The sequence below is a fragment of the Hirsutella rhossiliensis genome (assembly GCF_020360975.1).
Source record: "Hirsutella rhossiliensis strain HR02 chromosome Unknown scaffold00009, whole genome shotgun sequence".
Taxonomy (NCBI): domain Eukaryota; kingdom Fungi; phylum Ascomycota; class Sordariomycetes; order Hypocreales; family Ophiocordycipitaceae; genus Hirsutella; species Hirsutella rhossiliensis.
The window spans coordinates 1,614,572-1,641,132 of NW_025408675.1; the positions used below are offsets into that span (position 1 = coordinate 1,614,572).

The window sequence follows — 26,561 nt, forward strand, 5'->3', positions numbered from 1 at the left end:
ATTATTAGTAATTATAGACTACTAAATAAGATTATCTTTAATAGAGGAAGTATATTTATAGCTAAGTTCTAGTAAGCTCTTATAGTATAATTAGGGACGAAATATAAGCTTAGTATAGCTTATTACCTATAAATAGATAGATAAATAGAACGACTTAATTAAAAGCTTAAATAATATTTACGATACTATATTAGCTACGAATAAAACGATTAAGTTAAATAGCTATTAATAGTATAACTAGCTTATAATAGCTTAGTTATAGAAATAATTAAGCTCTTACTAATATACGCTAATTATAGATATAACCTAGAAGTATTTAAGGTTACTCGATAAGGACTATAAGCGGAATAAGCGATACTATAAGTAGATTAGCTATAAAAATTATATAAAGAAATATAATAAGAACTTTAATTTATTAGAGAATAAATATCTACTTACTATAATCGGAAAAGATTATAGGGACTAATCTTTTAAGAAGGAGATATAGTCTACCTTATATAACGAAATATTAAAATAAAACGACTAAGTAATAAATTAAACTTTAAAAAACTTAAACCGTTTAAAGTTAAGAAAACTATTTTAAAAGTTAACTATAAACTTACGCTACTAATAATAATATAGATATACTTAATATTTTATATCTTATTATTAAAACTAGCGCTATAAAACGCTAAACTATAAGAAAAAATTAAAGTCGATAATAATTAAGAATATAAAATAGAATAAATACTAAATATAAGAAAATAAGGTTAGTAATAAGAATACCTTATTAAATAAAAAGGATATAGACTAAAGGAAAATACCTAGGAGCTACTTAAGTATTTAACCTACTATAGTTCTCTACTTTAATAGTTCTACTAAGCGAACCCTTACTTAGAAATATAAGGTTACTAAGAATAGTATCTTAGTTTAATATATCTAAGGCACTAAACGATTAAACCTCGCTAATAGTAATAGTTTCCTTATTTAATAAATAAACCGATTTATCTTAAAAAGAACGCGTTATACTATCTTCTTTATTAATAACTTATATACCCCGCTAAAATAACTTATTACCTTAGTCCTTTAGGAAACGCTTTTATTTCCTAATCTAAGCTAAGCGAGCTATTGCTTCCTTTAACGCTTCTTTTACTTTCCGTTCGTTTAAATTAATCTTTTACTATTAATTTATAATATAACGAACTAAAAAAGAAGGAATATTAGCAAAAAGAATAATAAGGAAGGAAAGGGATAAAATAAACGGGCGGACGCTATATTATAACTATTATAAGAACGGCCTATAGAGGTATATTTAAAACACCGATTAGAACGCTCGCCGACCTTATACGTTAGGCCTAACTAAAAATAATAAAAGTAAGGTATAATTTTAATACTATAGATCTTAGTCTAGGATACTAGCTCCGATCGTTAACGCGATTTATTAGAATTATAAGAATAGGATTTTTTTAAAATATAACTAAATATACTATTAGTAGTATATCCTAAAAGGATAAAGGAATAAGGAACGATATACTTATATATAACGCGATAAGGGTATATTTATATACGGCGGCTAAGATAGTAGGTCTTAAAGGTAAGACTAAAAGGAGGGGAGGCATCTTATTACGACTACGGTCTAGTAAACCGCGGGAACTAGTATATATTACGAGGGCACGTAACGTAGGGAATAAGGAATATTAAACGGACCGACGGGCTAATTAGGTTTAGAGCGATAGGTTACTTTAGCGCTTTAACGCTCTATGGCTAGGATCGTAGGATCGCTCTAGCGCTCTAGCGCTCCTAGGCTATAGGATTACCTAGTACTCTCGGCGATCTAAGGAAGCTCTTAAGATATATAAGGAAGGAATAGAATACTCCTTTAAATAGATAGCTCGATAGCTTTTAATATTATAATTATTACGATCTCTATTACGATCTTATCTCTAATTCTAATTACTTAATTACTTAGTTATAGTCTATAGTCTATAACCTCTAACTTATTACTAATATAATATACTTATTATTACTTAGACTACGCCCTATTATATTTACTAATATAAACCCCTTAATAGGTTTATCCCTTAAGAATAATATTAGTCGTTATATAGTTTCTTTATATCTTCTAAGTTCCTTATAACTTTACTTATACGCTAGTCCCTTATACCGCTTAGTAGGAAGGGTAGGAATATAGCTACTTAGCCTTAATAATAATCTAATACTAGGTTAAAGGAATAGTTAGGCTATACCTTAAGATAATTAAGTAGCGATGCTTAAAGGTTAAAGTAATTCTAAAGTAAAGGTATAAGGTAATATAAGAAGCCCTATAAATAGATAAAATCTTATACTAAGACTAGTATTTCTTTAAGCTAAATAAAAGGATAAGTATAAAAGGCTATATCGATAGGCTAATATATAAAATCTAAGCTATCGCGGCGAACGAACTTAATTATATATAAGCGATATTATAGGTTAGCGGAGTTTCCTAGTAGTTTAATAGCGGGGTTAGATAACTATAAAGGATACTATTTAATTAGGGTTTAACGACTTTCGGCGGAGTCTTTCTTATAAGGATTCCTAGGTATAAACGGATTTACTAATATAACCGTATTATTTTAGGAGATTAAGAAGAATAAGACCTCTAGGAAGTCTTAGAGGTAGTTAACCTCTAAGATAGGCCTAGTAGATAGAAACTACCGCTCTAAAAAGATATAGAACTAGCTTATATAGTAAGGAGAGCGAGAAAAGAGCTAACTACGCTAGCTACCCTTATAGAGCAACCTAACCTAATCGCTTAAGCTATACGCGGTTTCTTTAAAAGACTCCTCCCTAAAAAGACCCCTAACTATTTAATCGCGCTAACGGGAATCGAGAATAGGCCTAGACCTTTATTACCTTAAGCGTTAACTAAATTAAGCTCCTTATCTAAACTAAGTAGCCTTTCCCTAAGTAACCTTAAGATAGGATCCCTACCCTAGAATCTATAAAGGAGAGAGCTAAGCGCCCCTACTAGTCCCTTTATCTATATAGAAACAACGCCTTTATTTTCCCCCTTAAATATATAGCTAATTAAGCCTACTCCTCGCCCGCTACTAACGACCCCTTTAAATATATAAAGGAGCGAAAGACTTATAACTATACCCCCGCTAATAGCCCGATAAGAAGCTAGTAGGGAAGAAAGGTAGATAGCGCGGCTGCTAACTCGCCCTAGGACTCCGAAATTACTAGGCGCTCGGTTAATTACCCTAAGGCCGAAGACTCTAGTAACGCCTACGGCGCGCCCTATTACTCCCTAGAAATAAAGTATAGTAATAGCCTCTCTAGCTATAGTCCCTATAAGGTTTATACTAGGCTTTAAACCCTCCTAAGTTAAAGGAGTTAAAAACCTAGGAATATATTAAAACTACCGCTAGGATATTAACGACTATAATTCTATATATTTATATAGGACTACTAGCGATATAATAACGACTAGTCTATAAGACTCTATAGCTTATTTAATCTAGCTATACCTAAAGCTATAAACTAGTAAAGATATTAACTACTTTATTTCCCTAACGCCCTTAGGAATAATAAGCGCGAATACTTAGGAGTATATATAAGGGGTAGTAGATAATTATCTAAAAAGGGAAGTACGCGAGTAAAGATAAGAAAGAGCTAAATAAGTAGCTTATAGGTAAAGGGAGGAATAAATAACGTAAAGGGAAGGGATTATAGTAAAGGAGAAAAGTTCTATTAACGGTTTATTTACTTACTTACGTGCTTAGGAAGAGAGCCTTACCCGTTATTATCGCGCCCTTTCCGTTAGTATCTTAGGTCGGAAAGTTACTAGGGAGGAGTTTAATAAGTAAGATCGCACCCCTATAGATATTAGCCCGTTAAAGAGATAAGACCCTTAGTACTCCCCTTTTATTTTACTTCTAAGTATACTTAAAGGCTTTATAATAACCTTAATTATCTAATTAGGTATCTTCTTTAATTATAGTTAATTTAAATTTTTATTTTTCCCTTTTAAAGTAAAGGCCGCTAGTTACGCGACTTTAGTAGAGATAAAGAAGCATAAAGTAAAGAAATCTCTAAGACTTATATTTATAACCTAAGGCCCTTAGAGCTATATATAGGACCGATAATTAGATAATTACGTAGTTAATTACTCTACTAATCCTTAGCTATATACTACGCGTACTTTAGGTATATACCCTCGTCCCCGTTAAACTATTTAACCCTTTACCTTTAATTTTACCTTTATATATTTTATAAATACTTCTTATATCTCTCTTTATAATAATTAAGTTTACTAAAAGAGAGGCGTTTACCTTAATATCTTACCTTTTCCTTAGTTTCTAGTATTAAATCTAAGAGTCTTTACTAAGGTATTTACCTTTAAAATATTAGTATACTTTATAGATAAGTATCCTAGCTTATTATATTAAAAATATATAATTCCTAATTAAGTAAAAGATCCTTTTCTTTAATAACGTCCCTTAGTTTAGCCCTTAGTAAGTATATTACTAGCTTACTAGTTATTAGTCGAATTAGTAGTATTTCCTTAACGATTTAGCTTAGCTTATTAGCTTCTTTAATTCCTCCCTTTATATATACTACCTTAAGGTATAATACTATTTTTATTCTTAGCTCCTTTAAAGGTAAAAGTAATATTAGTATATTACCTCTTATTAATAATAATATCTTAATATTATTAAGCGACTTATATAAGCTCTTCCTATTAATAAGTATAAATAGGTATTAAATAAAGGTTAATTTAGTCTTAAAGTTATAGCTCTAGCTTAGCGAAAAATATAAGAGTACGCGCCTTTTTTAATAGGCGTTTAAAATACCTCTTTAAGAAGTTAAGGTATAAGCTAAACTCTAAGGGGGACTAGCTTTCTTATTAGTAAGCCTCCTTTAATTATATCGCTAATAGTATCTCCTTACTTATAGTATCCTTAATTAAGATAAGTATTTATTCTTTAAAGTATACTTAATCTATATTATAATTAGTCTAGTTAATTATCGTTTATTTTTTAAAGTATTAGCGCTATCTCGCTTTATAGTTGCTATATATATAATCTAGTATATAAAGGATCTTTATTTTATCGCGACGAAAATATCTAAGCGCTATCCTAAAATCGTCTTTTAGATTATAAGTTTAGTTTAGATATTTCTATATATTAATAGGTTAAGATAATTAAGCGAAATTTTTAATTTTAACCTTACTACCGCGACTACTATTTAATTTAAGGGAGTAAGACTATCGATGCTTTCTTAAATAGATAGCGATAGTATTAGCGCGTTTAGTAATTTCCTCTTTTAATTATATAATATAGTCTTATAGGTATTTTATCTCCTTTAGCTCCTTAATACGCGCTTATAGAGCTATAAGCTTTTCCTTAAAAGATAGTTATCTTATACTTATAAGTAGTAATATCTTCGATATAGTTATAATACTATCTATAGTAAGGGTTTATTTTAAAGATATATCTTCTTATTCTTTATCTCTTAAGTAAATACTTAATATATATAATAAAGAGGCCTTAACTAGTTAACTACTATATCGCCTTATAGGAGTATTATATAGTCTTCTTTAAGTAGCTATCTCTATTAAGTAACTAAAAAAGGAAGCTTTAGAAATTATAAGGGAATATATATTATAGTACGATTAGTTAGGAAGTAAAGATAGCTAGAAGTACTACGCTATATATATTATATTCTCCTTATTATAAGACTAAAGCTTATAAGAAGAGGAAGTTCTCTTCTTTAGTTAGAGTAGCGAGTAGTCTATAACTCGCGAGCGGGGTAGGCACGATTCCCTACTAATACCCTACTAATATATTAGTACTATATACCTAAGCGCTTTATTAGCCTATACCTCTTAGTAGCGCTCTTATACTCTTAATTACCTAAGTAAACTAAGTATTACGTTCGCTTTAATTTTATAACTATAGAGCAGAGATATTTATATATATATATATACCAGCGTAGGTAGTTTAACTAAACTAAGTAATTAAACGTTAGTTTTAAAGGTCGCTAAAAGTAGCTGTTTTATATATAGGGATATAGAGAGGGTAAAATAAAGAGTAGATTATACTATTATAAAGTAGGTAAAGGTATAGGCTTAGGTACGGTCTATTAAAAGAAGGTTAATAATCTATAAAAGGGAAAAGAAAGAGAAGTATAGGCATAGCTTATATAAGCACGGAGGCCGTTTATATATAGACCTAGCCTAGACCTTAGTCTAAGCCTATATAAAGTAAAAGCCCTTATAAGTAGTATATAAAGAAGTAAATACTATACTATATTATAATAGCTATTTAGGCCCTATTTCTTATTTATTATAAACTTTATTTATAGCTAGCTAAGGAAGAAGTAAAAGGACTTAAGCTTACTATCTTAAGTTAGCTAAGGAAGCGGCTTTTATATTAGTAGTACCGCCGCTATAACTAGCGTTATAAAGGTTATAAGGGTTAATACTAGTCTTATAGATAGCTCCCTTAATATAGTAAGAACCTTATTCTTCTCGCTAGCTATTATACTTTTAATCGCTTCTAGGATAGCTATAATACTTTCTATCTACTTAAGAGGTAGTAGGGTGCTCCCTTAAAAAAGCAGTACCTTTTTTAGGGAGATATCTATTAGATCTATTAGTTAATAGCTTATACCTACCCTCGTAGTATAGTAGTTATATACCTAGGAGGACTACTAGCTATAACGCTAGAGTCGATTTAAATATAGCTAAGGGCACGATTAATTTTTAGGTAAACTAATAGACTACGCTAACCTACTTATTAATTAGCTAATTAGCGCTTTTAAAAGCGCTTATAAATATACTAGTAGTCTAGCCCTACTATAAGTAGGCCGGCCTAGACCTCGCTTACCTAAACCTAGTAATAAATTTATTAGGACCTCCCCTTAACCTTAGTCTAGGCCCCCTAACTAGGAAAATAAAAACCTAGGGCCGATACTAGTAACTTAATAAGTATAACGTAAAGCCGGTATAATAACCTAACTACTAGCCCGGCTAAAGGCCGGTATTAATAAAAATAGCCCGCTAAGCCTTATAGCGGAAAAATAAAGTAGAGCCTAAGAAGATATTATTATAAGATAAGGTTAAGGATAATTATATAATTAACTATTAACTAAAAACGCTCGTACTACCGATTAATACTATATACCTTATATATATAAAGGAGTTACTTTCTAAGGTTACTTTATAGTAAGGCTAACGCGATTCCGACTAACTAAAACGATACCTACGATAGTTAGTATAAGATTCCTATATATTATAACCGTAACCCGGTATAAGGGCTGACTAGCTATAAAAGAGGGGAGGGTTTTCTTTTAAGTACTCTAGTTTTTCCCTCTTATTTAACGCCGAAGTTCTAGATACCTCTAGATAGGTTACTAGTATAATCTTAATTAATAAATAGCTTATACTATTATAAAGTAAGTAGAGGCGTATATATAGGTACTATTTATAGGATAATATTAATAAGCTATATAAAGCTCTTTTATATATAGCTAGCTTATATATATATATATATATAAGATCCGGCCCTTTATATATAACTATATAGCTTAAGCTAAAGCCTAAGCTTATAACTTATAATAGTTAAAGACTCTTATATAGATTAAAAGAAATAGTATATATAATACGATAAAACTTTTAAAGTAAAAGAAAATTAATAATAGTATAAAGGCTTTTAAGTAATAATATAACTATTATATTTAAGGAGAATACTATACTTTAAAGATATAACTAAGCTTAGTTTTAAGCTATATTTAAAGTAAAAGTAGCTTTTATAAGTAATAGCCTTATAATTATTAATAAAGAGGTCTAAGTTAAGATACTAAAAAAAAAGAATTTAAAAAGGATAGTAAGGGCTAATAATATCTTGATTATCTAGCTATATATAAAGAAACCTTATATTAAATATATACTTTAGATAGCTTTTATCTTAACTATAAAAAGTATAAAGAAAGTAAACTAACTTTATAATAAAAGCTTAGTAATTTAGTTAAAGATCTTTAACGCTAAATTATATAATAATATAATATAGCTATATTAATACTTTAAGTACTATTAAAGTAAATATATTATTAAGTACTATAATATAAAGGCGCTCTATAAGTAATATAAGGTATTAGTATATAAAGGTAGTAAAAATATATATTAGTTTTAAAGACTAAAAAGATGCCTATTTAATATACGCTCTACTATAATATATACCTAGCGTAAAGCTATACTTACCTAAAACTATAGAAGGCTTAAGATAGTACTTAAGGAGCTTACTTAGTAAGGCCTAAGAGGTTCTAAGAGCGCTTAAAGGCTAGGTCCTAGGTCGGGAAGAGGGTAGAGGCTATACTAGCTAGAAGGCTAGCAAAGAGGTAGAGAGCTATAACTATAGCTCTAGAGAAAGAAAAGGACAACGCTAAACCATCCTAATTATATCTCGTGGCCGTCATGCTTTCACTCCGATCGCCGACCACTATTAGTGACCCGCACATACAGTCAGTAGCAAACGAATCTTCCCCCTCTCTAGACTGTCCTTGATCTTCTTAAATTCCCTACCGACGTGCCGGAGGGTTCTGTAATTGCGCGGGCAACGACCCGTTTCCAAAGCATGAGACACTCTTTTCTCCTCACTCAGCGTCGATTCCAACAGTACGTGCCATCAGACTACACCTGGGCCTAATAAAGCTCTGAAGAATGGCGAGTTGATAGACGAGACTCGGGTCTGCATTGAGCTAAATGACTTCTCCAATGGAGGTCGAGTGGACGGTGGAGTGATCGTGCCTGCAACGAAGGGGGAAACGATGCGTTTCAGCCATCGATGTTATCTCACGAAGGGGCCACCGTTGGAATCATCCTTGACGGACCTCCATTGCATGTAGACAGGATAGGAATGGCTCACTCTTCAGCACCACCCCCGAAGCGCGTGTTCGCCGTATTTGCTACCGCGGCTTATCTCTGGTGTAAGTCTGCTCGTTCTCAGACGACAACCGACGTGACCGGGAAGGCCCTTGTCAGTCACAGGCAAATGCCGATTAGTTGAAGGAGCTGACTATGTGGTATGCGACCGGCAAACTGCAATAAAAGAATGGTTGCAAGGGCCGTGTTTGAGCGGTCCTGCTGCCACGGAGATCTGTTTTCCGCAGCCAGGGCCATGGCGAACGACCAGGAGTTTGGCAGCTGAATGGGTTCAAGTTAGCCTTTGAGTCATTTTTAACTTCTCTAAGCGTAACGTAGCACCGAGACCCCTCGCCTTCTCATGAGACAATGTTGGTCGGGATTGAAGGCAACTCACATCCTGTTGGATCGACTTCCTCACGTCGAGTAGGGCCTCGGCCGCGTGGGGCGAGACAATGCCGTCCTGGACTTCTATCAAAGGCTTGAGACGCGACATGATGATTTCATGAGCACTCGAGGTCTCGGAGATGAGCAAGGACTCAGCCGTCTTGAGAATCTCGTCGTGGAAGCCGCGACGTTCCCACGTGGACCAGTCGTTGGTGGCCCTGAAAAGATCAGAGATGACCTTGGGTAGGCGCCGGTTGCGGCTCAGGTACTGCTCATGGGCCAGGGGCGACGTCTCGACAAAGGCGTCGCTGTAATAGGCCGTCACTAGGTCTTCGAAGCAGTTGAAGCCCGCCGCCTCGACGTGCTGCATGAAGCCCCCCACACGCTCGTCCAGCGAAGAGTTGCCGGACAAGGTGGGGCGGGCCACGTGTGGCACGTTGGTATGGGCGTCCACGGTTGACCCCAAGAATGGAGGCATTGCTGGCAGAGAATGGTAATGGAGGCCGTCGGCAGGCGGCGAGTGGTCTCGCATCTTGGGGTCCAGCAAGTCGCCTTTCCAATCCTCGACAGGCTCCTCAAAGGCAAAGTCCAGGCCAGCCGTGTGACTGGGTGTGTAGGCACTGGTGCAGTCGACATTCTGCGAGCGGCCCAGGCCGCCTGAGGCGATGGCTGAGTCTCCTTTGTCAGTCATCGCGATTCACTATTTGCCACAAGGAACGGCCCACGGCAAGCAGAGTAGGTAAGTGAGGGGGATGACGGTGAGCACAGGAGAAGGAGAGGGCACCTACTCGGGGCCAAGCCGTCATCTGCTCCGTACGGCGGGGGGGCGACCGATTTGGTCTCGGGGTTCTGGATGCTGTTGAGCCGGTTGAGGAGCTGCGTTTGGAAGCGAAGGCAGTCGAGAACGAAGTCCTGAGACACGGTAATGGAGCCGTCGGCGCCGGGCCGCGGCGGCGAGGAGAGGATTCCGTTGGGAGGCTGGGGAGAGGTGTGAGAGTTGGGCGGGCTGTTGAGATAGCGGAAGTCCTGGCCATAGAGGGAGGAACCCGATTCGTCGGGGGGCGGCTCATAAATGCTCTGCTGAAGCACAGGTGTCTGCGTAAGCGGCTTCTTACCGGCCATAGACGACGGCAATGATTCTGCCACGGCGCAAGGGCCGGCATGGGTCATGTATTTGACGCCCCCACATGGCTCATTGCTTTCATGGGAATTGTGCTGGAATCTCCGTCGCTCGTGACTGTCAAGCTTTGCCTGTAGTTCACCGAGCTTTGCCTTCATCCGATTGCCTGTTCCGTGGGAGAAGAGCGCTCGTTAGTATTGACAGGTAACCTGATGGCAGAGGGTGGGTGTGCTGGCCAGACGAATCCGCCTAGAGGGACAAGAGAGAAGCCCAAAGGGAATGGAAGAGCAGTGTGATTTGAGAGAAGACGACGGGAGAGTTCCAAGAAGCACGGGTGGACTAAGCTCGTGCAAAATATAACTCACGATAGGTTCTTTGGGCAACGCGGTTCTGTATTCTCTTCTTCTCCTTAGGGTCCTTGACTCGCGTCCAGTCATCTTCCTTACTCAGCTCCTTCGGACTCGGCAGGGACAAGTCAGACCCAGGCATCTTGCGACCCTTGCGGACCTTGCCTCTGGTGTTGCCGCTGCTGGCGGTAATGCAGTCGCCGACGCCCGGAGGGCTGTGAGGAGAGGAGGCGCCCGAGGCGCTTGAAGGGGTCGGAGAGGTCGACGAGGGTCCCTGGGAGGAGGGGAGGAGGTCTTGAGTAGCAAGAACTTGCATTGATATGGCGGAATGGTCTGCGAAGGCGGCTGGGCCCGAAAAGAACCAGGCCTCGGCCATGCTCATAATGTAAGAAGAGCAAGGGAAAGCCGGGATGGAAGGCGCGGGCTCTGATCGACTACATTCAAAGCAAAGTCGAGCTGAGAAGGATGAAGGGAGCAGTAACCATGAAAAGGGATCCAGAGCGAGTGGTAAGGCATGGAAGATTAAGAGAACAGAAGAACAAGAAGACGGGAGGCGGAATAGATGATTGTGATGATGAAATACAGCATCAGTGGCCAGTGCCAGACAGGGCGGGTAGCGAGGGCCGTGGAGCAAGCCCACGTTGCAGCACGCACGTTCTATGAGATATATCGGCCATCGGCAACTTCTGCATGGTGGCGAGCTGCTCGAACCACCCCCGCCGGCTCCCCGAGCTGCTGGTCTTGCGCCCCCCAGTCTCCTGCCCCATTTATGTGCCCTGTGGCCCCCGTCCAGGCTCCTCCGCGCCATCCCCCCCCGGTCTTGTCTCGCCCTATGTGAGTAACTACCCCGTAAGTGAAGCCATGGTATGTGGGTATGTGATACGTGTTGCAGCTCGAAATACATATATATGTGTGTAGTGAAGTGAGCGGATCAGTCAGTAGAGGTGACTCGTGTATCCTTGATGAGGACGTCGGCTGAGCTCCTCGGAGGCAAAAGCGAAATCGTGGAGAAACTGGACGGAGGAGCAGCACGGAGAGCAACAGTCGTCTCTTCCACTCTCACTCTCGCCTTTTCTCTCCCCGCCTCGGCGCCTATTTTGGTTGTCTTCACATGTGCGGCGGCAGCGTGACCGGGCCCTGGTAACAAGTTGGGGGCGAGAGCGCCGAACCACGGGCCCCGCAGCCACTGTGGGGATGGAGAGAGGTGCAGACAAACAGAGAGGGGGGCCACTGCCGAGAGAAAGAAAATCGGTAAATGAAATTAGATAAAACAAAAAAAGCCAAGAGAGAGCCGGAAGAAGACTGGGACTCGGGGCACCAGGCGTTGTAGATGAGATGTGGTACAGTACCAGAACTACTCCAGCAATCTAGCCCTCGTATAGCCGTAGACGAGTCTTGTCGGGGCAGGACTGGGACTCGAGTAGCCTGTGCCCGAGAGACATGGTCGGCTGCGGCACCCGAAAGGTCTATGTACCTTCGTAGAGGCAGACCTGGAAGAGAGAGGGGGGCAAGAAAAGTCCCCCGGATGGAGCGTGAGAGCAGCAGTGAGGACCGGAGAGGCGCTGGATGGAGGAGGGAGGGACAGTCGAGAGTAGCAGAGTGTGGAGACCGGCCAGTGAAGCACAGCATGACCAGCTCGCGGCCCACCGGGGCCTTATTGCGGCCTCGCATGTAGCCTGGGATCGAAAAGATGCTTGCTCCGTCCTTACGGGCAAGGAACGACTTGCACTAGGGGCTGGAGAAGTCGAGGGCACATCACTCAAGACACCATGGCAACATGAGAACAGCCCCGTCTCGGTCTCACTCACCATGGCTGGCGAGAGCCCGCCAATGCCCCCAAGTGGGCCAACGTCTCGTTCGTCCTTGTTCGCACTCAGAACCAAGACCCCGGGAACGGCGGACGGAAGCCCGGCGCCGGCGTCGGAGCAGATGGGGCAATCCCCAAACCCCCGCCCAGGGCCAATCAAGTGCCATGGGGATTGGATGCTGCAGACTACTTCATGTAGGTAACGAAGATGTGTACTGTAGCAGCGTGACGTGCGGCGCGTATGTACACACATGACGTGTGAGTTGAGCCCATGTACAGTATGCACACAGGTTCCATGCTATCGCGCGCATATAGACGGGCGAGAAGCCAAGGTCTTTTTGCTAGCCATCGACTAACTAGCATTTTTCTCCATCGGAAAGGTGGAGACTGGCGAGGAGAGTCAACAAAAGGTCGGCTCCTCCGTGGCTGCAGTGGACAATGAACAACCTTCCTCTTTGCCCCTTTTCTGGGCCCCCTAATTACTATTGAAGCTATGGAGATGCAGAACGCGTGACTTGAACCGGCGCCAGCGGACTCTGCTTTGCTTCCAGCCGCCGCCTCCTAGAGAAGCTGCCTGCTCTCCCTGCTTTTGCGTATCCTGTCTCCCCACATTCATATTCCTCGCCGCTGTCGTCACGGGCCACGCCCCAAGATGCGCTGCCGTTGCAGCCCGGCGCTCGCCTCTCGGCCATTGGCCCGTGGCCCTCGAGGCGCTGCCCGTCGGCCGTCAGTGGCAGTGTTTGTCTTCGGGCACATGCTGTAGCTGGAAGCGGGCGCTCGTGCACTCAGCCAGTCCTTGTCCATCGTTTCCATGAACTTGCGCATCGGCCCAAAAGGCTTGTCTGCATCTGCATACGTGCAGCACGTATCCAGTTACGCCCGTTGCCGGGGAGGGGGGCAGGCCAAAGCGCCTAATAAATCGCATCACGCACTTCGTACTTGACAACTGTGTGTAGTACGGCTTGTGGAGTGGCACCACCGGGCCACGACCTTGCTGCAGACGACCCCTGTCTGCGTGTCTTTTTCTATATCCGAGCATCCGGCGCAACTGAGGATGACGGACCGAAGAGCCGATTTTAAAAGGGAAAGAAACGAAGAGGAAAGCCCGGCACCTGAGGCATGCCTCAAAGCATACATGCAAGCATTGAAGCACCCCATGTTGGATATCGAGCTTCATGTCAATAACTGGCCCGGTACAGATATGCAAAGACTGAAACAATCGAGGCTAAAACAGCCCCTTGGAGCGACTACCTTTACTGCTCCGCCGTGGGTGGCGGCCGGCCGTCACCCTGGCATATCCCCGGTACGGAGCACAGCAGAGCGCCGGCCGGCATATGACATTCCGGTCTTTGCACTACGTTGCCCTGCTCAGACGCTTCTCCTCCCGCTGCTCTTTTTACTATCCCCACTTCCCCAACGCTATGCAGAAGTTCCATCCTGGTTGGCAGGCAAGGCGAGCCGATCGATCTTCCGGATCCCCTTTCCTAGATGCGCTTTTAGCCTGCGATTGCCCACGTTGACACACAAGCGAGGGGGACGACTGCGTCTCATGCAATGGGACCGCCTTACGTTTGGGGCATCATCACACTGTACTTGTCGCCAAGGCTGCCGGCTGAGAGCATGACGCTCGAACAGCTGGCCGGACGACATGTGCATGAGCCGCCATGTCTATGCTGCGCCACGTCCTACAAAAGCAGTCCCGGCTGTTTCCCCGGTGCGTGAAATCTAGAGGCTTCACGGGCGGGGGAATGAAGAGCTTGTCGGGAGAGCTTTTGTTTGGTAGGTGTCTGTTGCTCCGAGCATGGAGTGATGAGATCTTGTCTTCCCCGCCGTATCATTCATCTTCGATCGGTCGTATCATCTCATGAAATCTCGGCTTACCCTCCCCCACGGTTCCAAATCCCTTGTTCTGTCAGGGATATGGAATGTACGTGATTAATAGCAGTGCAGGCTCATCGAAGAGGGCGGCCGGGGTCTCTGCCGGAAGTCATGCTCAGCATCATTCTCTTTAGTGTAGAGCTCATCATCTCTGCATGGTCGAGTAAGTACTTTGACTTCATGTTATCAAGGCCTGGTGTTCTCGCACACGCATTGAGACTCGCAAGGTCAGGTATCGAAAGCGTCCCCCTTCCCTTCTCGGGCCAACTTGCGGCCGATATGCTTGCTCCCTATGACACTGACCTTAGCGTTGCGGTCTTGGCGTTGTGGCAAGACGCTTGACTGGAATCACTGGGGTGGGGGGCCCGGGCATCGACATGTCTCCCTCAAAGCGAGACTCCTCATTTTCAGCGGGACGGCTGCCAGAAGTCGACGATGTGTATGAGAGAGCAAGTGACTTCAAGAGACAGCCATGAGGTAGCCAACCATCGAGGACCCAGCGTCAGGCTTACTGCCCGCGCCCCAGTCGCTACCGAAGGGGAGCAAGCAAGCCGCGATCAACCGGCAGCCTTGAAGGGGAGGCTTGGAATGACAAGAGAATGCCAAGGCGAGATAGCCGCGTTTCCCAAGGTTGGATGGCATTTGGCAAACTTCGACGGCGTGTTTGTAGGTCTGCCGGAAGCCTTCAGCGGCCAGATAGCCCGTGATTCTGCATGTAGACCGCAGTTTGGTTGAAAGGTCTTGTCTGCGAATCAAATCCTCGGACACATCATCTTGCATGGCTTCGTGCCATTTACCTGCATTGAGTGCTTGCCTGGACCCTCGGTGGATAGATTAAACATCATACTGCTTGCCCGTGCCGCTTACCTCGCACCGCCGGCTCTCATATAGCATCAGTTGCCGCCGTCTTTGATTCGCCAACTGGACCCCGGCACTGGAGAACAAGGTCAATAATCAGGTAAAAGGAAGGAGGCTCGAGCTGGGGAGAGACTAAAGGGGCGGGAGAAAGCGGGTGAATACCTGGCTTCAACGTATTATAGCCTTTACGACAGGCATTACTTTGCCGCGAGACGGCCGTACATGTATCCCGTTACCCAAGCCGTGCCTGGTCGGGCCGGACGCCGACGTGGTTGATTTACGACCAAGACAAGAGTAAGCGGGGAAAGCAAGCAAAATCTACCATCGTCAGCTCAACTTGCTGACTACATAGGGACTGCTGCTTCGTCCGGGTTCTTTGCGGCGGACATTGTCTCTGAGGGGTGGTGGCTCCCCCCCAGTCGCATCTTGTCTTGCCCTTGACACGTCAAGCGCCTCGGCGGTATCATCATCGGCGGCGCCAGCCACGCTTCCCGTGCCGCCTCCGCTATCTTCTCTTCTCTCCCAAAGCACATGCATCCAGGACCTACCCCTCCCGACCAGAGCCTTGCTGTTGCGCTCCGCTTGCTCTGCCGAGGAGGGCAACTTGTTGTAGCCGTAGTCGGTGGCAGGGCCCGCCAACCAGCAATAACCACGTCGGAGCTCGGGGGGGGGGGACTCTTCGAGGACATGGGGCCATGCATGTACGCATCGATCTGCCTGCAATTACGGAGTGCCGATCGTGACTATGACACAGACGCACTGGTCGTGCAGCGCCAGGAAGATGCAGCGGCATCTGCACTGGGGTCTCGCAGCTCGAGATGCAAGTGTGCTCGCTGACCGGGGATGCATCGAAGGCAGCCACATGGTCAAGCCTGTCAGCCGCCAGAAACCAATGGCTGCCGTGCTCAGGGCATCCTGTACCTTGCATCATCCCCGATGGACGAATAGCTGCTAGCGTACGGAGTACATCCATGTTGATGCATGCACGTATGCTAGATGGCTGTCTTGGTGCAGTAATGGGAATCGACACATCGTCACTGACCTGTGACTTGGCGTCGGTTAGGACCCCCGGCGCCGGCGTCCAGTCAAAGGGTAAGGTACATGCAAGACTGACCGCACCTCGCACACCGGTATGCTCGCTGGCAACAAGAGAAACCACCAAGGTATAAAGTAGAAGGGTCAAGTTCTTTGTAGGAAGTGAGGCGTTGTGAGCCGAGGAGAAAGAAAGGGGGTTGACCAAGGCGCTCGACCACCACGACTTGGGACTTGTCGTCTTCTTTCTTTGGTTTATCTACTGCTTCTTTTCATCCTTCTTGTCGAATATCTTGGCCGTTCTCAGTAGTTTTTGTGCAGGCCGAGACACCGGCACTGGGCTCTTAATTTCTTGATATTGGACTTAACAAGTGCTTCCTTTTCTTGCAGGCTTGGAAAAGGCACTCCAGGCTGATAATGACGAACTCTAGCCGCTCGGGAAAATGCTCCTTAAGCCATTGCTCTTGGACGAACGATAACCTGTGCTGCGTTTTCCAGACCCAGCATGTCATTCGTGGCCTGGCTCACCCCGACGCTCATCATGTTGTGATTCCGTTTTTCTTCGAGCATGTCTGTTGCAATTATCACGTCGATGGCCGTCTTAACCTTTCTGAGCTCACCATTCCGACCTGATGATTTCGATAGGGCTCATGGACAGGGGACATGTCTGACAAGATAACGTATGTCAGTAGTTTCCATTGACATGCCACACCCATACTTGGCCGATTCGATAGACATCTGCGAGAGAGGTCTGACTTGAAATGTGGTAACACACCTGGACGATGCTCCGTCCCCGCATGGGGTCAAGGGTGAGCAGCATCCACGCCAGGATGATATGGGCCCATGGGGGAGGTGAACAGGGGCATTTTCGATTAGGTGACAGGTCGCCTCGCTTCCCAACGAGCCATGACAACAGCCGGGCTCTTGATCTTGCTGCCGCTCTGCCCGAGATGCAACAATGACGTGGAGAGCCGCCGTTGAGGTATACCCATGTCGGCCGTGGACTTGTGAACTGCGGTAAGGCTGCTAGGACTCTAGGAGCTTGCAGACCAAGACAAGGAAATTCAGTGTCCAACACCACTCTCGCCCTGCTCACACCCACCGCCGAGAGCGGCGAGGAGACGGGTCTCACGTCCTCCATCAAGTGCAATCGAATCGTCTCTACTTTCTTCCGCAATCACTGATGTTCTGCTGCGCGCCGCACCAACACAGACAACATGATGGACGACGCTACTATCTATTGGGTTTTGCTTCCTGCTTCTCTTCGTCTCCTTTGGAACCGAAAACTTGGCTCAACTTTGGCGGTCCCGCGTGACGACGTCTCGCACGCCGTTACCCTGCCATGGGGCGTCAGTACGTCGACGTGGAATTTAGCCTGGTCTATTGGATCATGCTCTGTCTTGACGGCCACGTGCATTGTGAAATGGTCGAATTTGAGAGGGCGCAGTACTGTAGCTGTCGAGTTCAGGGTTCTGCCTCGCTTGAGTCGTGGAGATGCGTCATTCCGGAAACACTTGGTGTCTGCAAACATGTAACTGCGATGATGATTCCTGACGATGGGCAGCGGGATTCAGTAAAGAAAACCTCTCAACGTAGTCCGTAGACCGATTAACCTGTGACTGGGCAAGCTGGGGAACAGTTGAAGCTGCGTGCCAACGAGATGTGCCGCGTATATGCTACCAAGCCGGCGCAGGTGACGATAGCCATTGGATCTTCACTGAAGAGATTCGAACAGAAGAAAAGGAAGCGCGAGGCGGTGTCTATGCGGAGGCATTTCTGAGGACTGAAGTTTGAGAGACGGTTCGCAGAGGGACGGAGGACAAGGGCGCCGTCACGTGACAGCGCAACGCCACGCGACGGCAGCTGGAGACGCGCGCTAGACTGGCGTGGACCCCTTAAACTCGGCACTTGTTTATGCGCGCCGCACCATCGTAATGCCCAACGACCTCTGCAAAGAACACAAAGAACACCGATACATGAGCAGACGCCCGCGCACATCTTTGGCCTCCATCTTGCCCCTGCCGTCGCAAACCGCGGAGTAAACGGCGCTCGACCCATGAACCACCGCGCGCCCTCCAAATGCTGTCCCCTTCTCAAGCGACGCGGCGCCAGTCGGCTGCAAACGTCACCAAAGACGACGATGACGACGACGGCGGCCTGACGCAGTCGCTCAGAGAGCTGTCTCTCGCCTCGCAGACGGCCAACCCGGACAAATCCCCCCGTCTGCAGACTGCCTCGTCTCCCCTGCAGCCGTCATCCTCGCGACGCTCCTCGACCACGTCGGCTCGCTCTCAACTGCCCTCGCGTAGCCCTTCGAATGGGCGAGACTCTCGCGCGTCGCGCAACGGCACGCCTCGCAACGGCACGCCTACCCTCATTCGCAAGGCGTCGGTGAACTCGTTGCACACGGCAAATGGCCCCGCGGCGACGCTGTCGGCCTCGCGCCGCTCGAGCTCCGCCCGAGTCATGTCTCCGACAACCAGGGCGGTAATGACGGCCCAAGAGGATGGGAAACCACGGCCCACTGCGCATTCGATAGCGAGAAACCATTTCATAGCCGAGCTCGAAGCCCTCCATGGCCCAGAGTCCACCCTCTCGACCGAGACCATCGTCATCCTCAACGACGCCGTCTACGGCCACCGATTCTCCCGCCCACGAACCTCGCGCAGCGCCCTGAGCACAATTGTCGAGCGGCCCGAAAGGATAAAAGCGAGCGTTCTGGGCATCTCGACGGCCTACGTGCGCCTTGGCGGCCGTCACAGCCACGGTATGCTGCCTATTCATCCTAAGGCGGACGTGCGTTCGGTGCCGAGCATACCCTTTCGCATCTGCAAGACAGACCGCAAACTGCCACTCGCATCCCCCGCCGTCACCAACGTCCACGGAACCAAGTGGATGGAGGACCTCAAGCTCATGTGCGACTCAGCCGAATCCAAGCTTGCCATGGGCGGCAAGGAACTCCAGCGTCCAGAGTCGAACCGAGGCTCAGACGCGGGGCCTGCACAGAAGCTCCACGAAGGCGATCTCTATCTTTGCGCTGAGACCCTCGAGGCCATTGAGGGCGCGCTCGGCGCCGTCTGTGACGCTGTAGACGCAGTCTTCACCTCGGGCCATCGGCGGGCATTTGTCGGCGTGAGACCGCCCGGGCACCACTGCTCGGCCTCGCATCCGTCTGGCTTCTGCTGGGTCAACAACGTTCACGTCGGCATCATGCACGCGGTGCTGGCCCACGGCCTCACGCATGCCGCCATTATCGACTTTGACCTCCACCACGGCGACGGCTCCCAAGCAATCGCCTGGCAGCACAACTCCCGAGCCGTGACGGCCTCGAAGAACGCCTCGGCCTGGAAGAAGACGTCGATAGGCTACTTTAGCATCCACGACATCAACTCGTACCCATGTGAGATGGGCGACGACGAAAAGGTCAAAAACGCCAGCCTCTGCATCGACAACGCCCATGGCCAGTCGGTCTGGAACGTTCACCTCGAGTCGTGGAAGAGTGATGACGAGTTCTGGCGCCTGTACGATTCCAAGTACACTGTCCTTCTCGAAAAGACGCGCAAATACCTCCGGCAGCAGGCCGACCGACTGAGGGCCTCCAATCAGACCCCCAAAGCCGCCATCTTCTTCTCGGCTGGCTTCGACGCGAGCGAATGGGAGAGCGTGGGGATGCAGCGCCACCAAGTCAACGTTCCCACCGATTTCTACGCCAGACTCAGCCGGGACGTGGTCAAACTTGCGGCCGAAGAGGACCTGCACGTGGACGGGCGCATCATCAGCGTCCTCGAGGGCGGCTACAGCGACAGAGCCCTCTTTTCGGGCATCTTTAGCCACCTAAGCGGGCTCGTCGGCGACCCGGTGCGGACGCCTGGAAGAGCCGCCTCGGGAACGGACCCGGGAAACAGTGCTGTGGCCGAAGCCGACGCCGGATTTGACAGGGAGTGTTTTGCAGCGACGGTCCATCGCCACGATCCTGCGTGGTGGGCGAGCGCAGAACTTGATAAGCTGGAACGACCTCCAGAACCGCCTTCGCCTCCGCGCAAGCCGCGCAACTCAACGCCGCCGACATACTCGTCGCCCACGCAGGCGTCAACGGCAAAGGTGGTGGATCCTGATAAGATGCGACGAAGCTTGTCAGGACTGTCCACCGCCAGGCCGGTCTCGCGCCCGCCTTCGCCCCCGCCCCCCGAAGTCCCATGGGTGGTGGCAGCTCATGAGCTTTCCAAGCTCATCATCCCAGCCGGACGCCAGACCGACAGCTGCAGACCCGAAGACCTCAACGCGGAAGCCACCAGGGCTCGGCGAGATCGCCAGTCGATCCTCATGGGCATCCTGCCGCCGCCGCCCCCTGAGCCATCGAGCCGACCTACATCGAGGATGGCTCTGCGCGGGCGAAAGCCCAAAATAATCATTCCCATCGATGAAGAGGCCGTTGAGCAGCGGCCAAAGTCGCGCCGGAAAACCGTTGGGGTACCCATGGCCTCCCAAGACGAGGTAGGATCCCAAGGCCAAGTAGACGTGACGAGACTAATTTTACCCTGCGTCAGCCTTTGGCTCGCGCACAATCCTCCCTCTCCAATGAGTTTCCGTCCAAGACTGTCAATCGACGTCTTAGTGTGTCATCGACTTCCGTCAAGGCGGCCAGCCAGGAGTCACCCCAGCTGGAGACAGTCAGCAACGTCGATCGTCCGGCTTCGGCAACGAGCTCGCGGTCCCAGGGCATCGGCAAGCTGACGGTGAAGAGGACCCGAACCACGGCCGCCTCTCGCAAAGAAGCTGCGCCCAAGGCCTCTCGCGCCCCCAAGAAGTCTTCCTCTCCAGCGAGAAATGGCGGTGCAGAGGCTGCATCTGCTCAGGCTTCCAGACCCTCGACAGGTCCCGATGCGCCGTCGGATGATCTCGCCGGGGCCATGGACGGCATCACAACAGGGATGAAGAAGATTAGGATCAACCTCATCACGCAGTCCCAACGGGAGGCCAAGGAAAAGGCGCGGCTCGAAGCCGAGAAGGCCGCGTCGGCGGCTAGCAGTGACAGCCTTTCGATTGCTGCATCGACAGGCCAGCCGCCCCTGGCCGGTCCAAAGGCCGAAAACGACGACATCCCATCGGTCTCTATTGCGAACGGGGCTGGCGGTGTGGCAGAACCAGCACCAGCAACTGCGCCATTGTCGCATCAGGCGATGTCGTCTCCCAGTCTCCAGTCTCCGATTGAAGAATCCTCCCCGCCACCCATGGCCACACCCGATCCTCGACAACGTGAACCGGCCCAGCCCGAGAGCCCTCTGGACGTGCTACGCAGGAACACGCAGCAATCTGGCAATGGGGGTGCCATGTTTATTCCCTATCAGCCCGAAGGGTCGACGCCGGTGGCGGTTTCTCAGCAGGAGCCGTTGAAATGGATGCCCCCCAACGTGCCAACGCCCACTGCCAACACGCCGGTGGCAACGCCCAGCCCAGCCAAGAGGCAGGACGCCTTGTTCCACTACACGTCCGGCATCCCGTTCGCGCCGCGACTGGAGTCGGACGCGACACGGCCGGCAGTGGATGATCCGGCGAGCACAGCCCAGACGGACAGAACGGGGGCAGATCAGGGCCTGTCTTCGGTTTGGGAAGTGCCCGAAACGCCTCAGAGATGAGCTTATTCGCTCCGCGATGGGATATTGGGAGTAGGATCAGGGAGTGAGGCAAATGGAGTCCTAACACATTCCGGCGGTACGAATTGGCTCCTTCACCCCGGCATAGAGCTGAGGTGAAAGTTGTTTGTTTACTTTGAGGCGATGGATTTGCTGTATGATACCCACTTGCCCTTGACCTGAATCGACACGGTATATACATGTGTTTGCTATTTGGACGCCGTGGCTATGCCCTCCACATGCCTTACATGCTGTCACGTCTCGTGGTGCGAGGGGGCTGGCCACGGGCAGGATCACCTTAGTTGAAGTGTTTCCTGAACTCTCCAAGGGACACTGCCGTCTCCTCCAGGGTCGCCGCTGTCGTCGAGCTTTCGACTTCCGGGGGCGGGCAGCGCCGAAAGGTCCAGACGTGCTCGACGCCCAGGCTCTCGAGGTAGGCGATGCCGCGGGCGTAGTTGGTCGCGATGTGGGCGATGCCGTGGCTGTCGTCGGACAGTGTGAACCTGCCGCCCAGTTTGAGCCATTCCTGGACAGCGTCAGCGTACAAACGAGCCTCTCAGCGCCATCGGGGGCCTCTGACGTCGGCAATGGCGCGGCACGGGTACGGCTCGTCGAGGCCCTTTCTGAGCGCTGCTGTGTTGCACTCGAGCCAGCCGCCTTGACGGGCGACAAGCTCGAGATTGCGCTTGACCTTGGCCCACACGCCCTCCCACTGCCTCACGTCTCTACCAGGCCTCTGGCTCAAGAGGCGAACAAGGTCAAAGTGGCCGACGACGCGGGGCTCAAGTGCCAGCAACATGTCGTGCTGCAGGTCATAGTAGTTCTCGAAGAGGCGCTCCTCGGAGCCACCGGCGGCGGCGACGGCGGCGGCGTAGGTGGGCGCGTCGTAGTCGATGGGGAGGCCGTGGACGTGGTGGACGGAGCCGATGAAGTAGTCAACGCAGGACGGGGCGGCGAGGGCGCGGACGCGGGGGGCAAAGTCGGGCCGGATGAACTCGGCCTCGAAGCCAATGAGGATGTGGATCGAGGAGGCGTATTTGGCCTGTAGGCGCTGGGCCTCGGCGAGGTAGGCTTCATGCCGGGGGGGGAGGGCGTCGAGGCTCTTCTGGGGGTCGTCTCTCTAGGGGGTGAACGGGGGTTGTGAAGATGGTGTAAGCTACTCTCTTACCTACTACCTACTCTCTTACTTGCTGTGTATATACGTGCGTGGGTTTGTGCCAGATGATGGACTTGGGAGATGGGAGTGAGGGACGACAGCAGAGCATGTAAACCACAGAGAGACAGAAGATGGGGCGTGTGTAAGCGGGCATCTTTGAAGACCAGCCCTGCGCTTGGGAGGGTGCGATGGTCAAGGAAACGCCCACGCACCTCTTCGGGATAGAGATCGCGCTCCTCGTACCGAGGCATGTGCTCGGTCAGGCCCATGGTCTTGAAGCCCACGGAGACGGCATGGCGGACAATGTCCTCGAGCTGGTCAACGGCGTGTCCGGGGCAGAATTGGCCCGAGTGGGAATGCATCGTAAACGCCATGGCGATGGCGATGGCGGCGTGAGCAGCTGCTCGGCGGCTCACCAATATTCTCTGCTGGATCCGGGCCCCTCCAGATTAGGCTCAAGCTCGATCTCGGCGTTGGCGTTGGGTTCGGCCGCAAGTCACGACGATGCTTCCGTCCGACGGGGATGCCGGAGGCCACTCGGATGTGTGAAGACTGAAACTCAAACAACACGTTGCCGGCTGCGAAGCTTGAGGGGCAATGGAGCTGACGGATGAATCATCGACCCCACATTCATTAATTCTCACGGAATCCCGTGAGCTGAAGGCGGCTGACGCCACGCAACTCTGGTGTGGGTGGTGAGAGGGGAAAGTATGAAGAACGGAGTGAAAAGTACTGCTGCAGGTGGTGTTCCTCCACTGAGAGCTGATAGCTGGCAGGCATCTGGGGCTGAAGCCAGGGGGAGGAGCAGCGGTGCCGCCATTCGGGAGTAGTGGGTTGGGATTTGATGTCTCGAGGTTGAATTCAAGTGCTTCATTGTCATGCTGCAGAGTGCCTGGCATTTTCATGATGGATGTTTGTTTATTGCGTACAAGGGAAGCGGAGTTCTCATGTTGCCATGTTCTCATGCTGGTAATCAGGCTTCGATTGACTTATATCAATGCGGTGGTCTGTCTCGCTCGGCAGTAGAATTTCTGAACGACGCGAGAAACGCATGCAGGATACATGAAGCTGTGCGGCAAGTTGAAATGTCGAGGGTCAAAAAAGAGGTGAGTCGCCATCATATTGCTGCGGCTGGATGCACTTACATCCGAGTCTCAAGCATGATCCGGGTTGGCTCCCGGCCCCGGGATGCACTTAGATTGCGGATTGGTGATTCAAGTACAGTAACATAGAATACTGGATGAATTGGAACAGGGAATGAGTATTGCAATGCCGCCCAACGGTTACGGCCTAATGCACGCCCAGAGCTGACCTCACTTCTTCCCCCGAGCAGCCATCAGCAGCCCTTCTTCGTCCTCCACCTGCCCGCGGCGCCTCATCAGCAACGGCGTGTCCGTGTCCACGTATGGAAACTCCTCGATATTCCGGTTCTTGGGCCGGCTGCTGCCCTTGGGATACTTGAACTCGTACCGCAGCAGCAGCTCGACGAGAATCATCTTGAGCTCGGCCGAGGCGAGGAAGCGGCCCGGGCAGGACCACGTGCCGTACCCAAAGTGCAGGTGGTCCTTGTCGGCGGTGGCGTGCTGGTGCCTCGTCGCCTCGTCGGGGTTCTTCCGCCGCCGCTCGTAGTAGCGGAGCCCGTCGAAGACGTCGGGCTTGGGGACGATGGCTGGGTCGCTCGAGACGGAGTGTGGCGCCATGCAGATGTGCGTGCCGTGGGGGAGGTGGACGCCGTCGTGGAGGGTGATGCCCGTTGGGTCCTGGACGACGCGGTGGAAGCCCACTTGTTCCTGTTAGCATCTGGGAGAGGAAGCTCTTGGGCGGTGACTTACACAGACTGGGCGGGCTCAGTCTTTGAGATCTAGAGCCACGAGTTAGCTACGGGCTTGCAGGTACGTGTAATGTCTGACATCAACGTGCAAAGCCAACGACGTCGGGAGATACTGACTCTCGGAGGAAGCTGTCCATCTTCCACAACTTGCTCACCGACTGTCTCTTCCACTCGCCGCCCTCCTCCTGCAAGACCTGGAGAGCCTCGCTGCGCAACTCGTTCAAATAGTGAGGCTGCGCAACGGCATCAAGCAGGGCGTGCGAGCCAGCCGCCGCGGTACTGTGGCCGGCGACCAGAGTCACGAGGAGCTGTCGATGGGCCAGGTTCTCGGCCTCACTTTCTTTGTCGCCTGGTGCGGCCAAGTCCATCATTCCTTGCAGCAGGTCAACCGGCTTCACGTAGCCGGTGTCAGTCTCCTCGAGTTGTCGCCGGCGTTGGATCTCCGGGATGATGATTTCCTTGCCACGGCGCACAGCGGCCTTGTATCTCCAAGCTGTCGGAAGCACGAGGTCGAGGAGCGGTCGCAGGACTGGGGGAACGGTGCGCATCGCCATTTGCGTCATGGTCACTACCAACCAGTTTAACCAATGCCCTTTTCAAGACCACAGGCAACACGTATCGAGACAGAGGCGAGCGCTTACCGTTGTGCGAATGCGTCGAGGCCGCGTCGAGCCATTCCCGATTACGACAGAGCGGCAGTCCTATCAAGACGCGCTGCGAGATTTGGACAGCAATATTCAGCAGCATTGGCTGAATGGAGACCGATGTCCAGTCTACACGCGAGTTCGCAGCCAGGCATTAACATCGGACGACGCAAATCTCCAACTGCGAAGAATAGAGGGGAAGAGTTACCTGCGCAGCTAGGGACCTCTTTCTGCAGCGCGTATTCGAGCTCTTCTCTCATGGCGTCGGATAACTTAGCCAAGTTGGGCGTGATTTTCGACTTGATCGAGGACGAGTAAGCAGTTGGACGATGCGCCGACAGACTTCTTCCCCTTTCTGTACCTGAAGAGCGCGGGTTCCAATATCACTCTCAGCAAGAAGTCCAATCCCGCTGTAGTGACCGCCAAAGTTCTGCATGCGTCGGAGATTCCATTAGCTCTCGATTGTTGCGGAGAAGACTGGGCAGCTGGCTGACTTTGACCAACCCCTTGATCGAACTCAACCGGTCAAGCGGCATGTTGTGCAGTTCATCTAGATACTTGCGCGATACAACAAGCAAGTCGCCATCGGTCCGCGAGATTCGGAACCTCGAGTCCTTCCACTGCGCGGGATGAGCGGTTAGAGAGCTTGACAAGAGGATCGGAGCACATACTTTGGAGTATCCCTCGCCGATGATGCCAGACGCCCCCGTTGCGAAACGCAGCCGAGTAATGAAGCCTGGCTCAAGCGATGAGCGAAACCCGGCAAACGGAGCTGAGACGCGGTCAGAAGAGGGGAAGAAACGCCAAGTGCAGATGGTGAGAACGAGGAGAGCAACAAGCACCGGGCCCCAAGGGAGCCCGGCGACGCCAGTCTGAAGGAATCCAGGCAAGGTCTCGCCCGGAGTTGGTCCAGGCGTATTGCTAGTGTTCATTTTGAACAGGATTGAGAAGCGGCCACGCTCTGGCAAGTATGGGCACTTGTTG

The 26,561-nt window shown here is 49.2% G+C and overlaps 4 protein-coding genes across 4 annotated transcripts; 1 reads left to right on the forward strand and 3 right to left on the reverse strand.

The window, feature by feature from the left end:
• Positions 1-9,004: 9,004 nt before the first annotated feature.
• HRG_08115 (uncharacterized protein) lies at positions 9,005-11,054 on the reverse strand (the record flags this gene model as incomplete). Its single annotated transcript, XM_044866586.1, has 4 exons — positions 9,005-9,166; positions 9,282-9,928; positions 10,060-10,557; positions 10,757-11,054. The coding sequence occupies 4 exons, from the start codon at positions 11,052-11,054 to the stop codon at positions 9,005-9,007; spliced, it is 1,605 nt and encodes a 534-aa protein (XP_044718475.1).
• Positions 11,055-18,392: 7,338 nt separating this feature from the next.
• HRG_08116 (histone deacetylase domain-containing protein) lies at positions 18,393-21,949 on the forward strand (the record flags this gene model as incomplete). Its single annotated transcript, XM_044866587.1, has 4 exons — positions 18,393-19,080; positions 19,153-20,783; positions 20,861-21,831; positions 21,889-21,949. The coding sequence occupies 4 exons, from the start codon at positions 18,393-18,395 to the stop codon at positions 21,947-21,949; spliced, it is 3,351 nt and encodes a 1,116-aa protein (XP_044718476.1).
• Positions 21,950-22,244: 295 nt separating this feature from the next.
• HRG_08117 (PHP domain-containing protein) lies at positions 22,245-23,476 on the reverse strand (the record flags this gene model as incomplete). Its single annotated transcript, XM_044866588.1, has 3 exons — positions 22,245-22,472; positions 22,527-23,066; positions 23,315-23,476. 3 exons carry the CDS (start codon positions 23,474-23,476, stop codon positions 22,245-22,247), a joined length of 930 nt encoding a protein of 309 aa, XP_044718477.1.
• Positions 23,477-24,415: 939 nt separating this feature from the next.
• HRG_08118 (cytochrome p450 domain-containing protein) lies at positions 24,416-26,509 on the reverse strand (the record flags this gene model as incomplete). The annotated part of the gene is made up of 8 exons (XM_044866589.1): positions 24,416-24,885; positions 24,935-24,963; positions 25,051-25,501; positions 25,575-25,706; positions 25,786-25,876; positions 25,939-26,007; positions 26,072-26,197; positions 26,249-26,509. 8 exons carry the CDS (start codon positions 26,507-26,509, stop codon positions 24,416-24,418), a joined length of 1,629 nt encoding a protein of 542 aa, XP_044718478.1.
• Between the last annotated feature and the right edge of the window lie 52 nt (positions 26,510-26,561).